Genomic DNA, 14,966 nt, shown 5'->3' with positions numbered 1-14,966 from the left:
TCTCGCACCAACACACACTCGAGCACGCCCACGAACAAAGATGGACGCTCCCAAATCCCCAACAGTGGAGATCCACCCCTCGCTCTCTCCCTCCCTCGCAGCCTCGAACGCTCCTCGTCCCTCTTCCGCCTCTCCCAGCGAGAAACCCCAAGGAGGAGGAGGAGGAGACGAACCACCACAGGAGCAGGAATGGTATGACCCGAGCAAGGAGAGTTGGGCTACTCGACTTGGTGTGAATTGGGAGAGCTTCAAGAGGGCGCCGGGGGCTACTGCGTGCGTAACCTTTCTCCCCTCTCCTCTATTCGAGGAGGGAGCTGATGCGTGTGTGTGGATAGGGGACTGGAAGCGGTTGGAGGACATGTCGACCCGCTGAAGCCCGTGGAGAACCCGATGCTGTCCGTCTCGCTCTTCCCTTTCTTCTCCTCTCCTCTCCTCGCGACGAAGCTAACGATGCGGAACTGGTACTCGTCGCGTCGAACAGCCAGCAGCGAATGAAACCGCGACACCTTGTCCGTCCCGTCCTCCGTTCCTCCGTCTCCGCTCCTTCGAGCTGACCTCTTCCGGCGTGCAGCAAATGATCGCGGTCGGGGGCTCAATCGGAACGGGGTTGTTCATTGCGTCGGGCCAAGGTGCGTCCTCTACATCTCGGCGGAGGATGGAAGAGGAGGACGAGAGGCTGACGGAGGAGTTCTCGTGGTTTGTAGCGCTCAAGCAGGCTGGACCGCTTGGTGTTCTAATCGCGTGGGTCATCGTAGGAGTAATGCTGCTCAAGTGCGTCGCTTCGTACACCTCAAACCGCCGAGACCGCTCATCCTCTCCTCGGGCGCGCAGCATCACCCAAGCCCTCGGCGAACTCGCCATCGTCTTCCCCGTCTCTGGAGGCTGGAGCGTCCTCGCCGTGCGCTTCGTCGACCGCTCCTTCGGCGCCGCAGTCTCCTACAACTACGCAGCGCTGTGGTGCGTCGTCCTCCCGCTCGAACTCACGGCCGCTGCGATCGCCGTGCAGTATTGGGAGGCCGCGGCAAAGGTACCCGTGGCGGTGTGGATCACGGTCTTCTATGTCGCGATTATCATTTTGAACGTGTTTGGGACGCTTGGGTACGCCGAGGAAGAGTTTGTGAGTCTCCCTCCTCGCCTTCCTGCCCTTCCTCGAGTCTTTCGTTGACGCTCTTCGCTCGCTCTTGCGCAGTGGGCCTCTCTCCTCAAGCTCGGCGTCGTCGTTGTCTTCATCGTGATCGGCATCGGTGCGCTCCTTTCCTCCTCCCCTCCTTCTCTTTTCTCCAATTCACACTTCTCCCCTCACACAGTCCTCAACTGCGGCGGCGGCAAGAACGAGTACTCGACCTACGTCGGTGGACGGTACTGGCGCGACCCTGGACCGCTCGCGGACGGGTTTCATGGAGTTGCGGCGGTGTTCGTTACGGCTGCTTTCTCGTTCGGTGCGTCCCTGCTCCCTCCTCATCGCGATGAGAAAGCATTGACGGTGTGGGCTCGGCAGCCGGCACGGAACTCGTTGGACTCGCCGCGACCGAGACGAAAGACCCGCGCCGCTCCCTCCCCAGCGCGATAAAGTCGACCTTTTGGCGAGTCACCGTCATCTACGTCTGCACCCTCTTGATCATCGGCCTCAACCTGCCTTACGACAACCCTCGTCTCCTCGGAGGAGGAAGCGACGCCGGCGCTTCGCCTTTCGTCATCATGGTCGAGCGAGCGGGATTGCACGGACTCGACCACCTCATCAACGTCACGATCTGCATCTCGGTCATGAGCGTCGGATTGGCGTCGTGTTACGCTGGGTCGAGGATCATCTGCGCGCTCGCCGAGACCGGGTTCTTGCCGCGCCAACTTGCGTACGTCGACAAGTCTGGACGACCGCTCTACGCGACTCTCTTCGTCCTCGCTTGCGGTCCGATCGCCTACGTCAACTGCAGCTCGAGCGGCGAGACGGTCTTCAACGTGCGTCCTTTCCCTCTTCCCCTTTCGAAGCGAGACTCACGCCCCTCTTTCGCGCGCAGTGGCTCAAAGCCCTTACCGGCCTCTCAACCCTCTTCGGCTGGGGCGCAATCTGCATCTGCCACATCCGTTTCCGGAGGGCATGGAAAGTCCAGGGTCACCATGTCGACGAACTCCCCTTCCGGGCGGCGGCGGGAGAGTACGGCTCGTACTTTGGTTTGCTGGTGATCGTGTTGGTGTTTGTTGCGCAGTTCTACATTGTACGCTCCCGCCCGCTCTTGAGATGGTGGGCTGCAGCTGACGAAGAACGACGAAACAGGCCCTCTGGCCGCTCGGCGGACCCGCCTCGAACCCCGCCGACCGCGTCCAAGACTTCTTCCTCTCCTACCTCGCCGCCCCAGTCTTTCTCTTCTTCCTCATCACCGGCTACGCAATCAACCGGACTTGGCCCCTCCGAGCAAGCGAGATAGACATTGACGTGCGTTTCCCCTCCCTCCCTTCTTCCCCCCTTCCCTTCCTTTGTGGTGCGCTGATGATGGCTGTGCGTGGAGGCAGACCGGTCGCAAGACTTTCTACACGGCGGAGGAGATGAATGCGTGGAGGAGGGAGAGGAAGAACGCGCCTTGGCACATCCGGTTGTTCCGGATGTTGTTCACGTACTGAGCGTGGCGGGGTAGACGGGCGATAGACTCTAAGAACGGAGTACGAGCTGTTAAAGACTCGAGGTAGCGCTCGTCGCCGCTCGAGAGAGCGAAGGAAAGCGTCGCGCGAGTGGCTGGTCTCTCCAGAGCGGTCGTGCGCAAACCGGATATATTCACTCCTCCTAGGTATTCGTTTCGCACGTCTACAACCCGCTGATGTACCACCCGAGCACTCCGAACGCGACTCCCGTCAACTTCTCCGTGCTCGAGTGGAAGAAAAGGCTCGTCATGAGGAGCATCCACCAGCACAGCGCGATCATCCCGACCGCGACGTAGCCGAGGACCATGACGACGGGGTGGAGGCGTTTCGGCGCGGCGGGCGGTCGGCTGCTGGCGTACTGGAAGAGCGAGGGGAAGAGGGCGGGCAAGAGCGGGTAGACGAGTTCGAAGAGGAACATCCCGCAATGAATCATCATGAATGCGTGGCCGCTCACGTCGTGTCCGCCGCGCCAGTACTCGCCTTTCGAGCCCGTGCAGACGAGAGGAGGCGCCGCTGCGTCGTGCGGTCCGTCTGCGTGCAGTCCGCCTTGTCCCGCCTGCGCGATCGCTTCGCTCGAGAGGGCGCTCGGCACACACACGGCGCCGGAGGAGCGGAGGATGCGGAAGGTGATGGACGGGCCGAGCGAGCGGCCGAACCAGGTCGCCTGGGTCAGATAGAACCAGTACAGGGTCGCGAGGAGGTATCGTCGGATGGAGGCGGCGATATGGGCGGTCGAGACGGCTTGGACGCGGGTATGAGGGGTCGTGCGAGTCGAGGAAGATGCGGTTTGGGCGGGGAGATGCGAGGGGAAGAGGAAGACGGCGGCGAGGAAGGCGAGGAAGAGGGCCGTGATCCAGGCCCACGCCCGCTTGACGAAGAGCTGATTGATCGGATTCCGCTGCAAGGAGAACGAGCTCGTTAGCTCAAGTACGAGAGGAGCTGTGAGGTCGAGAAGCGAGAACACACCTTGTCGGCGAAGAAGGGCAGCGAGAACTGGACGGGGAAGGCGGACTCGCTCTCGGTGATCTTTGTGAGCGTGTGTGCTGGCAGGCGTGACCGGAACGCGGTCGCAGCGGACGACACGTTGAGGACCGAGTAGACAGTCCCGGCGAGGGCGGTGAGGGTGAAGAGGAGGAGGACGCGCTGGCGGGGCGAGTACGCTTGTCGAGCGTGCGCTCTTGCGCGTGTGGCAGTAGCCGTGCTCATCGTGAGCGAGAGTGCGCGTGGAAGGAAGCGAAGCCAAAGTGATGACGCTGACCTTGCGCGGCCAAGTTCGCCAGTCCCACGACGAATCTCGAGAGGAAGAGCGTTGCAAGCGAGGGGTAAACTGACAAGCGACACAAGAGAGCCCTACCGCGACGTCCTCCTCGTGCGGCTACTGACCCCGGCGCCCTCCTTTTCCTCGAGTGCAAGCTCCCTCGTCCACCTGATCGCGTCTGCAAACTGTCGCAATTTGTCGCCCAGGTCCCAGTCCATCTCGTCCGCGCGCTGCTCGTACAGCTTGATCTGCTCGGGCGTAGGAAGAGGCGCCGGCCGGCCCTGCACCTTGGTCTTCGGGTGCTCGAGCTGGAAGTGCGCAAAGTCGACGTTGAATTTGGCGTGTCGCACGGCGAGGTTGACCCAGTCGACGAGCGTGTCGAGGTCGTCGATGCCGCGGACGACGTACCAGTCGTCGGTCGCAGGCGCAGCGTCGGGAGCGTCGGCCTTAGGGTTCTCCTCCTCATCGTCGCCATCCTCCGCCTTGGCCTTGCCCTTGATGTCCTTGCGCTCCGACTGGCCGACAGGGCGCAGGCCATGTACGACGACGCAGTAGCTGAGCGGGTAGTCGCGCTTGCCGTCGTCCTCGGGCTTGCGGTTGAGCGGGAAGGCAGAAGACGCGGCCGCCGAGACGTTCTTGAAGAGCGACGACGGCGGAGGCGTCACGAAAGAGTACTCGTTGCCGAACGCGTCCTTGCCGATGCTCTGGAAGCGGATGCGGTTGCCCATGTCGTTGCGGAAGAACTCGTACTCTGCGAGGGCGAAGAAGGTGAGCGGGAGACTGCGTTCAGCTTACAAGCCAACTCACGGATGCGCCATCCCTCCTTCATTCCGTTGACCTCGGCCTCCTTGATCTCGGCCTCAACCTTGTCCACCTCCTCTTGCCACTCCTGGACCTTGAGAGACGCGTTGTTACCGGGCGGCTTCTCGAGCGCGTCCTTCTTCTCCTTCAATCCGCGCACCTCGTCCGCCATCTCGCGCGTCACGCTCGTCCGGTCCTTCTTGATGTCGATGTTGACGCGGTAGTGCGAGTCGAGCCCGTTCTGGATGTCGTTCCGCACGGGCTCGGTCTGGCACGCCAGCTCGATCAGGCCGCACATGAGCGCGAGGCGCTCCTCGGCAGGCGTCTCGCGGGTGCCCTTGCGCTTCCGCCGCTTCTTCATCCTCAAGGGCGAAGGCGCGCGAGGAGGCTCCTCGTAGTCCGACGCGAGCATGTCGATCTCTTCGCCGTCGTCGATCACCATCCGGCGCTTGCTGGTCGAAGTCGTCGCGGTCGTCGCCGTCGACGCGCCGTCGTCGTACGCGTCCCCGTCCTCCTCCTCGTCGCTCTCCGACCCACTCAAGCTGCTCAACTCGCTGTCCTCGTCCCCGTCAACCTTCATCTTCTCCTTCTGCTTCTCCTTCATCACGCGCTCCACCTCCTCCCTCCTCCCCTTCGCATCCTTCTCCCACTCGAGCCCTTGACCCACCCAAGGCTTCCCAACACCTTTCTCAAGTGCCCTCCCCGCCGTCCTCCAAGGCCGATCATAAACCTCCTGCTGCCTCTGCACTCCAGCAATCGCAACCTTCACTTCCTCATTCAGGTCGACCAGCTCCTCGCGCTGGAGTTTCGGGATCGCCCAGGAGCGATCGCGAAGGAGGAGTTCGACGAGGCCGGCGAGGAGGCGGAGTTGGGCGACTTCGGCGGCGGAATCGTGGTCCGTCCAGAGCCAGAGGATGTCGTCTGAGAGAGCGGACATGACGCGCGCGACGTACGGTGAAGGCGACTTGCTGGAGGAGGAGGAGGGCAGAGCGAGAGAGGGCATGAGGTGGAGGAAGCGGAGGAAGAATTCGCGCAGGTGCAGGCGGCAGAGGATGGAGTCGGCGCAGGGGAGAGTCGGGTACGGGTAGTAGACGGACGAGAGAGGGTGTGTCTGAGGCGGCGAGATGAGCGGCGGAGGTATCTTGGGCGGCATCGCGCGTTTCGGGCCAGCTCCCGCCGCCATGGACCCGCTCCCCGACCCAGTCTTGCTCATCCCGACAGATCGCTTCCCGCCCTTCTTCTTCTTCTTGCTCGACGACTCGGCATCCGACTCAGTCAAGTCCGACAAGCCCGAGTCGGACAAGCCAGCCGCATCGACGTTCGCGCTCTCCTCCATCTTGCCCTTGCCCTTGCTCGCGCTCGTGCTCAGGGGCGAGCTCTCGCGTGGCTTCTTGAGCTTCTTGAGCTTCTTGGGTGCGGAAGTAGACGTCGACGGCGACGAGTGATCGTTTGTGAGCGATTGGGCGGCAGGCATGCCCGACTCGGTGAACGTCGCGGACAGGCGAGACCTTGCGAGTTTCTGTGACGAGCGTGCATCGAGGCGTATTAGGCTGGCGACTCACGAGAGGAAAGAAAGACGAGATGTGGAACTCACAGCAGCCGACCTCCCGCCTGACGGCACCATCTCCCCCAGCATCCCGACCCCGTTCTCCTTCGGTTTCTCGACGACCTTCTCGGGCTTCGGCTCGCGCTTGTTGCGGCAGGCGGCGCAGGTGCACAACCCGCGGCAGGAGGGGCAGGTCCAGGTTTTGGAGGCGCCAGAGGAGAGGAGTTCTTGCATGTTCTCGTTGTACCTGTGCGAAGCCCGATCGCAAAGATCTAGCGTCAGTGGCGTTCTGGTTGGAGAACGCCGTACGAAGCAGAGGATCCCTCGGAACGCACCGATTCAACAGACACCGCTCGCAGTAGCTCGCCGAGCACTGCTTCATCGGGGTCTCGCCCTCCGGCGTCGCCTTCGTCTTGGGCGCAGGCTTCATCGCGGTACAGCGGAGCACTTTCCTGAGCTCGTGCGCCGAGTGGTCTGCCAGGCGAAGCGAACCTGAACTCAACGACGGTGTCGAGCAGAAGGAGCGGAGAAACGGAGGACGCACCCTGATGGCAGTAGACCTTCGGCACGGCAGGCTTGCGCTTCTTCTTCGGCGGCACGGCATCCGCCTTGTCCGCTCCGCCGTTCGCGACGGGAGCGACTGACGACGAAGGGTCGGCGGTAGTCTGCTCGGTCGGAATCCTCGCGCGCTTGCCGTCCGCCCCACCGACTCCGTTGCTCGTCGACTGAGCGGTTCCAGGCAGCGTGAACGGTCCGACGACGGCCGTCTCGCGAGGAGGAAGCGTTCCCATCTTGACATCCGCCTTGCTCGCCACCGACGCGCTCAGCTGCCCGTTCGCGGCGCCATATTGCTCGATGCTCATCGCTGCTCCGACTGACGCGCTTGACTTGACCGCTGCGGCTGTTGTCGAGGCAGAAGCGGGCGACGATGAGGGAGTGGACGCGACGAGCGGTGACTCTGGGTCGCTCGGCAGCGGAGTCGCGGTAGCGGGTGTCGAGTTGGCCGTGCGCGCGTCTGCAGCGAACACTGGCGGACCAGCAGTAGCCATTGTTGCCGAGCGAGAGAAAGTCAATGACCTTGAGCGCGTCAACTCGAGGCGGGTTGTTTTGACCCGCAGACAAAACTGACGTGGCATCGACGCGCCTTTCGCCCGACTGAGTTTCGCCCGCCCTTCATCAAGTTCGCTTCCTGCACTTCGCCGATGCTGACGCGCACGCTGGCTCGTCTGGATGCTCTCGTACGAAGAGCAAGAGTTGTATGGGGCACGGCAGCGCAGCCGGGAGCCACCCGCTCGAATCCACCTCGTAGCTCGCCTCGTCGCCTTCCTCGTGCGGCGTCGCGAACCACCCACCCTTCCCCATCGAGCAGCGCTTCATATCGCATCTCCGCGCCGTTCCTGCTGCTCGACGAACCTTGCACTACCGCTCGAAATCGCCAACAGGAAGGCGCCCGGCTAACCCGCTCGCCTTCCTCAGCTTGCTGGAGCCCGCACAGACGTCTGAGCTGCGTGCGCACTAGCGAATGCAGGGCAGGTAGGACTCTAGCTAGCAAGGCATCATCGCTGCCGCTCGTTCTCCGGCGAAGCCACCCGACCCGAGGCAGGTTCCTCTGGTCCCCGTCCATCGCTCGCCCTCTCCTCCGTCGCTCTTTCGACCTCCCTTGGCCCTGCCGCTCTTCTCCAAGCCCGACGCAACTCGGCGACGTTGCTCGTTCGGCCTCCTCTCCTCCTCCTCGCACTCGCCCAACAGACGCTTTCATACCGCCTTCACGCTCTTTACCCGCCGTCTCTCGCCTCGCCGCCTTTCAGCCCGCCGTCCCAGCAGTGCCCTACGATGTACAGTGCCGTCCACCCCACGCAGGTTCAACAGCCGCCTTACCCTCCCTCCTCCGCCGGACAACCATCAATGCCCCACATCGACGACTCGTCCTCGCCCTTCCTCGCCTCGTCGTACCAATCTGCCCGAGGGACGCCCTACCACGACGCCTCGTCCTCTTTCTTCGACCCCTCGAACGACCCAGCCTGGTTCACCCCTCACCTCCACCCCTCGTCTTCCACTTCCTCCCTCTCGAGCCAAGCGCCGATGCAGACGGGATTCGTACATTACCCGGAGGACGAGATGGTGCATGATGAGGCCATGCTCGAGGACGGGTTTTTGGAGGTCCTCAACGATGGGATGGGGTATGAGGTGCCCGTTGAGGGGGGGTATCAGCCGTTCAGGCGGTACAGCGAGGGAGACCAACCGACTGCGATGAGCGGCACGAGTGACAGGCAGCACTTTGCGCAGGTGCGGCGCGTTTCCTTTCCATCCGGCCTGTCGAACACAGACTGACCGCTCGAACGCTCTCGCAGCCCCACTCGTACAGCAGCTCGCCTGCAGACAGCGGCCTCTTCCAGTCCGGCTATACGCTTGCGCCTCCTCCGCCCGACCAGTCCGCCTCGTACAGCTCCTCGCAGCTCGGCAACGCCTCCTACGCTCTCATCTCCTCGAGCGACGTCTCGCCCGGCATGCCTCTCTATGCTTCAGATCCTTCGCAAGCCGCCTATGTCCCACAACAACCTCGAACGGTCTATGGCCAGTACAGCGCCGACGAGATCGAAGTCTTGCAGTCGGAGCACTCGGTCGACCCGACTCTCTATCGCAGCCGTAGCGCTTCGTCCGACTCGAGCTATGCCCCGCAGTCGCACTACTCGACTTCGCTCGCGCCGTCGCCCTACATTGACGGAGCAGGACAGTCCGAGACGTCCAAGCAGCCGCAGCGGATGGGTCGTCACTCGACGTCGGCGTCACCGTTGCCTACTCCCGCGCACTCGGCTCCTTCGTCAAGGCGTCCTTCGCTCGCGCATGCTAATACTCAGGCAGCGCCAGAGTACGCCGGACGAGATGTCTACGCCGCCGCAGGTCCTGTCGAAGCGAGTCCGGCAGTTCGACATCACTCGTTCTCCGGCCCTATCTCAAGCGTGCCGACTACGCCTCAGCAGCAGCAGCCATCGCGAAAGCGCTCAATCGATGCAGGAGATGCCGACTACCACCACGAGCCTCGGCGTCACTCGTTGCAAGCGCAGGCTCAGTCGCTCTACGCCGTCGGTCAAGCGGTCTCGCCGTCATCCGCTCGTCCGGCAAGGAGGTCGTCTCAACCCGCTTCGATGCCTGTCACGCCCACTCGCCCGCACAGCATCTCGAGACGCAGGTCGTCGCTCACGCCTGGCGGGAACGGGCCGGCGTACGGTTCTTCGCCTGTACCGCCTTCGCCGTTCGCGCCGTCTCCTTCGCCTTCGCAGCCTCGCACGCCGACGTCGAGGCGGCCTTCCGCTCAGGCTGAGGCGGCGTACTCCCCGCTCGTCTCGACTACCTCGCCGTCGTTCTCCTCCTCTTCGCGCCGGTACCACCCCAACCTCACGATCGCCGTGCCGCGGAGTCAGTCCGAGACCCAGACTCATTCCGCTGGGACGAGCCTCCCTCCCCAGTCCGCCGCCTCGTCCGCCACCTCATCCTTCACGAACTACCGTTCGCCCCGCTACTCGCCCTACCCCAACTCACCTTTCTTCTCGCCCTACGCCGGTCAGTCACCCTACGGTACGCCCGCAACTGAAGCGACAGGCTTCTCGGCGGCTTTCAACGGTATCGATCCGGATTGCTTGAGCCCGCTCGGGGCGGCTGGAGCGGCTGCGAAGGCGAGGAGGCGTTACTCGGCCGATCAGTATCCCGCTTCGTCGCCTTCTGTCCAGGGTACTCGGGCGGCGACGTATGCCGAGGAACGCAGGCGTGCGAGCGCGACGGCGACCTTCGCTGGGTCAGGCGCGCCGAGGACGGTTTTGAGGAGGGCGAGCGGGGCGGTCTCGTCCGGCCTTGCGAGTACGGCGGAGGAGGAGTTGCACCGTACGCTGGCGGCGGCGACGTCGTGGGACGTTGAGGAGCCGTTCGAGACGGTCGGTCTTGGGCTCGAGATGGGCGTTGAGGAGATGCACCTCGCGCCGCCTCCTCCGCCTCAGCTGCAGATCCCTTCGCCTATCACGCCCGTCACGCCCGCCAACTTTGCGCACCAGCCGTACTCGTCGTCGTCGATTCCTGTCTCGGTCGACCCGGGCGAAGTCCTCTACGCCCCGCCTAGCGCGTTCTCCACCACAAGCGCAGACGTCGGGATCCTCGAACAACAGCAACAAGCAGCGTACGACGAGCTCTTCCGTCGCCAGCAGCAAGCCGACTTTGCGGTGTCGAGGCAGCAGTACGGGGTCGAGTCGCAGCAGGTCCGCCTCGAGAAGGAGGTCCAGGAGTATGTGCATGCGGAGGACAGGATGGCCCTCGGCGAGAAGACGGTCGTTATCCTCAACCCGAAGATTGCGCAGCGCAGCTACGGCAACGAGAAGCGGTGCGTTCGCGCGTCGTCCATTTTCTCTTCCTTGACTTACCTACTCACGCTTCTCCGTGCGCACAGACTGCTCGCCCCGCCTCCGATGGCGCTCTTGCTCGGCACGTCCTGGTGGCAGAGCTACGACGTCGACCCGACAACCTCGCCCGACTCGACCACCTCATCGAGCAAGTTCTCCGCCTTCAAACCCTACACCGGCTCGCTCCCTACACCCCCTTCGCCGCCTCACCGCGCTCAACTCGCACCAGAAGTCTACATCAGTATCTCGACGGACCGTGTCTTCCCGAAGCAGCCAGCTACGACTTCGTGGATCTCGAACGAAGGGACGGCCGTCATCGAGCGTCAAGAGGAGGACGCGCCGCCTATCGCCGGTCGGGCGGTGAGCAAAGGTCTCGCAGTCAGCGTGCCCGGCGAGCTGAACAAGGATGTCAGCACGACGGTGAATGCGGTCGTGACGATTTGCGAACCTGGGACGGGCGATGTCGAGTCGAGGGTTTGGGCGAGGTTGATGGGCAAGCCGATCACGGTCATCTCGAAGCCGTCGAAGAAGCGGTCCGTCACCGTGGGAGGAGGTGCGTCGTCGTCTCACTCGTATCACCCTCGCCGGTAAGCTGACTCTGCGCGCACAGTCTCGGGCCTGCACCACGGCTCGCTCGTCTCTCTCTACAACCGCACCAAAACCTACACGGGCTCGACGCGCTATCTCTGCACCTCCGGCGTCCAATCCATCTTCCCTCTGCACGACTGGCACTCGATGACTTCCGGCCTTCGTTCGCGCTCGTTCGCACCGACCGACGCGCGCGAAACCCGCTTCGTAGCCAAGACAGCGGCGTGGGACGCGTTTGTCGTGTATGCGGTCGATACAGAGATCGAGCCGAGGCAGCAGGAACCCCCGAATCCGACGTACCCGAAACCGCCGCTCAATGCGGTTCAGTTTGGGGAGGAACCCAAGCCGCTGTGTTATAATCAGACGGTCGTCTTGCAGGACTTGGCCACAGGTGTCGTCTCGGTGCGTACGGTCATCCTCCTCCCTCCCTCTTACTTTCACAACCTAACCTTCCCTCGCTCCGCTTGGCAGCCCGTCCTCATCCTCCGCCGAATCGACACCCCCTCCCTCTGCACCGGCGGCGGTCCTTCACCCTCCTCCACCACCAGCACCACCAGCACCTCCTCACCGTCCCCGTCACGCGCCGCCCACCCCGTCCCGCGGGACGAACAACCCGGCGAACCCGTCTCTCAATACCGACCTATCGCTTTGCAAGTCTTTTCATCCGCTGCCGAAGGGAAGGGGGAGAGGGAAAGTTTCTTGGGAGTTGTGGAGGAGGAAGTTGGTGTTCATCAGGCGCTGGAGGGGAGGACGTATGTTGGAGGGGGAGGGAAAGGAGGGGGGAGCGCACCGAGGACGCCTACTACGCCGATTTCGTTTGCTGCTCAGCAGCAAGAAGAAGAGGAGGGGAGGGGCAAGAAGGGCGGGAGGAAGAAGGCGAAGGAGGGGGAGGGAGTGGAGAGGGGGAGGGTTTGGACTATGCCGCTCGGGGGTGCGTCTCGCCCCATCTCTCCTCTCGCTTACTCGCCGGCGCAGAGAGATGTTGACGACTCCCCACGTCTCGCAGAACACTGTATCTGGTCGATCGCGCAGATCGAACTCGAGCGGTATTCGTTCTTCGTCCCTCCCTCCCTCACAGGCGGCCAACCTCGTTCTCTCAACCCGTGCGCTCCTCCACTCTCCTACCCTTCGCTCTCTTCGCCCGCTGACACGATGGAAGAGACAGCCCTCCCACGCTGAACCCGATGTACAACTCCCCTCGCCCGTCAAAGACGATCGACACGGACTTGCCGGTCGTACGATATATCGAAATCCTGCGCGAGAGGGGCGGGAACAAGCACTTTGGAGGCGCGGCGCGGACAGAAGAGGGGACTATCCGTACGCCCCCTCTCCTTCCTCTCCTCATCCAGTCTCTCCTAAGCTGACGCTCGCTCCGCCCGCTCGCTCTACGCAGTCATACACGGCTCGCACCTCTCCCCCTCGCTCTCCCTGACACTCTCAACTCACCCGCTCCCTCCCTCGTCAATCACGTACAAGTCGACCTCCCTCGCTTTGGTCCAACTCCCGAGGGGCGTCAGGGTGCAGAGGGGTGAGAAGGTGAGTGTGGTGGGGAGGAGGGGCGATGGGGTTTGTGTGAGGTGGGAGGTGGCTGTCAAATAGAGGGGCGAGGGAGGGGAGGGGAGGGGAGGGGAGTGATTTGTCCGGGTGGCGTCGGAGGGTTCGGGTGTAAGAGGGTTGTATCATTTACTCTTGTAGCCTCTCTCTTCTTCTGTGCACTAAGCCTGTAGCGATATCCTCTTCTCCGTTGCGCAAGCCAGTCTGCATCCTCGCCTGCCGTCTCGGGTTGCGCAACTTGTTCCTGACGGCTCGCTCTTCTTTCGCGCGGACTGCCGTCCCAAGAAGAAGAAGAAGCCCTCGAACGCAGCGAGAATAGCTCGGCGAAGGAAGGAAGCGAAGGAGAAGAGCGAGCGCAGCACCCTCGTCGGTTGAGAAGGTCCTCCCTCTTTCGCTTCGCGCTCAGTCCTCCTCCGCGCGCGCACGCTCGCTTTCGTGCGCTCCTTGTCGATGATGCCCAGTGTCACACCCTGGTATGCTCGGTACAGATGCTTGGCTCGTCTCGAAGGAGAAAGGGTTGTTGTGTTGTTTGTTGAGCGATGCGCGAGGAGGCGCGTGTGTGCGAAGGGCGAGGATTGAGGGTGGTGAGGCGGCCGCGGGTGGTGACTGGCTATGTGAGTAGCGGTGTGTAGGAGAGTGTACCATGCGCTGTACGAGGCTGTCAGCGAGTTCAAAGGAGAGGAGGGGGACGAACGTTTTGAACTCGACTGTCAGTTGGAGGCGTGTGCATTCCTCGCCTTGTCTTCCCTCTTCTCTTCTCTCCGTCTCTCGCTCCGTTGCTCAGCTTTGTGTGTTCTGCGTGTGTCTGCTACATCGACAACCTCGACAGCCGACTCAACCACCGCCAACACAGCAAACCCCCCGACCCTCCTCGTCGCACACGCTCACTCAACAACCCTCGAGTCGCGTCACACTCTCTCTCTTCGTCCGACACTCGTTGCAGGCCAACGACAACGACGACACGATCCACACGTCCGTACACTCTTACGAACCCCCTCACATTCTTTTCAGTGCGTCGTCGCATCTCGCTCGGAATGTCCGCACGCTCCCTCAACCCCTCGTTCGTGCCGCACACCGAGGGCGCGCGTGCGAGTGGCAAACGACGCTCGCTGTACTAACCACGACCTTACACCGCGCAGAATCACGAACGATGCTCACTCACTCGCTCACTCTCCCCCTCGCGGTCGCCGCCTCGCTCCTCGCCTCGTCCGCCTCGGCCCACCCGAACCACGGACACCACAACCAGGTCCGCCACCACCACGCTCACGCCCATGCCAAGCGCGCGTTCGTCCCCGTCAGGGAGGCGTTGAATGCGAGGGCGGTCAAGGGAACTGGGAGGATGCAGAGGAAGGTTAGGCGCGGCGCTCAGGGTCAGTTCTGGCGCCCTCTCCTCTTGCCTCTGGGCGTGTGGAGACGGTGTGCGACTTTCGGTGCGCGAAAACTGACGCCGTTCGCGGTTGTTTGCCCTCGCCGGAAACAGGCGCCGTCCTCCTCGCCACCGACTCGAACTCGACCTCGACCTCGTCGTCGTCCGACTCGACCGCCAAGTACTCGTCGACTGCCATCTGGTGGAAGGAGGCGGGATGGGTCGGCTCGTGCGGCGTCACCATCAAGTGCGTCCCGCTTCTCCGAATCCTCGCTGACACTCCCGGACTCGCTGACCCTCGTCCGCTCCCTTGCACGCAGCGAGAACGACATGGTCGTCGCGCTCCCCCTCTCGGTCTACCCGGACGTCTCCACCGCCTCTCCCCTGTGCGGCTCGTCCGTGAGCGTCACCTCCCCCTCGACCGGCAAATCCGTCGTCGCGACCGTCGTCGGCGCCTCGGACCGCCAGGACTACACGACCTTCTCCAAGGCGGCTTTTGTCGCGCTCGAGGGGAACTTGGATGTTGGAGAGTTGCCGATTGAGTTCACGGTCGACTCGTCAAAGGTCCCTGCTTCGTCGGCCGCGACCGCCGAGACGACCGCGAAGAACGCCAAGATTGCCAACGTCAACGTCCAGCAGACCACGTCCGACTCTGCCCAGGCTCCTCCCTCGACCACCGCGCCCCCCAAGGCTCAGGCAGTCAAGACCACCGCCGCCCCGCCCGCTCCCTCCTCCTCCGCCGCCTCGTCCTCGGCTCAGGAGAGCGGCGACGACTGGGTCTGCGACTCGACCGAGACTGCACAGTCGGTCACGAGCAAGCCTGCTGCGCCT

The 14,966-nt window shown here is 63.2% G+C and overlaps 4 protein-coding genes across 4 annotated transcripts; 2 read left to right on the top strand and 2 right to left on the bottom strand.

Annotated features, from left to right (window-relative positions):
• Positions 1 to 40: 40 nt before the first annotated feature.
• On the top strand, positions 41 to 2,616 carry RHTO_02350 (amino acid transmembrane transporter; the record flags this gene model as incomplete). The annotated part of the gene is made up of 12 exons (XM_016416027.1): positions 41 to 273; positions 336 to 395; positions 482 to 509; positions 572 to 629; positions 705 to 771; positions 832 to 1,117; positions 1,190 to 1,244; positions 1,308 to 1,439; positions 1,499 to 1,956; positions 2,016 to 2,213; positions 2,273 to 2,431; positions 2,509 to 2,616. 12 exons carry the CDS (start codon positions 41 to 43, stop codon positions 2,614 to 2,616), a joined length of 1,842 nt encoding a protein of 613 aa, XP_016271855.1.
• A 181-nt stretch (positions 2,617 to 2,797) lies between these two features.
• On the bottom strand, positions 2,798 to 3,840 carry RHTO_02349 (inositol phospholipid biosynthesis protein SCS3; the record flags this gene model as incomplete). The annotated part of the gene is made up of 2 exons (XM_016416026.1): positions 2,798 to 3,532; positions 3,601 to 3,840. The coding sequence occupies 2 exons, from the start codon at positions 3,838 to 3,840 to the stop codon at positions 2,798 to 2,800; spliced, it is 975 nt and encodes a 324-aa protein (XP_016271854.1).
• Positions 3,841 to 3,984: 144 nt separating this feature from the next.
• RHTO_02348 (uncharacterized protein) lies at positions 3,985 to 7,288 on the bottom strand (the record flags this gene model as incomplete). The annotated part of the gene is made up of 5 exons (XM_016416025.1): positions 3,985 to 4,643; positions 4,700 to 6,212; positions 6,288 to 6,486; positions 6,575 to 6,713; positions 6,784 to 7,288. The coding sequence occupies 5 exons, from the start codon at positions 7,286 to 7,288 to the stop codon at positions 3,985 to 3,987; spliced, it is 3,015 nt and encodes a 1,004-aa protein (XP_016271853.1).
• A 784-nt stretch (positions 7,289 to 8,072) lies between these two features.
• Positions 8,073 to 12,814, top strand: RHTO_02347 (transcription factor; the record flags this gene model as incomplete). The annotated part of the gene is made up of 8 exons (XM_016416024.1): positions 8,073 to 8,525; positions 8,591 to 10,608; positions 10,675 to 11,180; positions 11,238 to 11,617; positions 11,687 to 12,146; positions 12,222 to 12,318; positions 12,381 to 12,532; positions 12,609 to 12,814. 8 exons carry the CDS (start codon positions 8,073 to 8,075, stop codon positions 12,812 to 12,814), a joined length of 4,272 nt encoding a protein of 1,423 aa, XP_016271852.1.
• Between the last annotated feature and the right edge of the window lie 2,152 nt (positions 12,815 to 14,966).

Source organism: Rhodotorula toruloides, assembly GCF_000320785.1.
Source record: "Rhodotorula toruloides NP11 unplaced genomic scaffold Scaffold18, whole genome shotgun sequence".
In the NCBI taxonomy this organism is placed as follows: Eukaryota; Fungi; Basidiomycota; class Microbotryomycetes; order Sporidiobolales; family Sporidiobolaceae; genus Rhodotorula; species Rhodotorula toruloides.
This window is presented reverse-complemented; position numbering and strand designations above follow the sequence as displayed.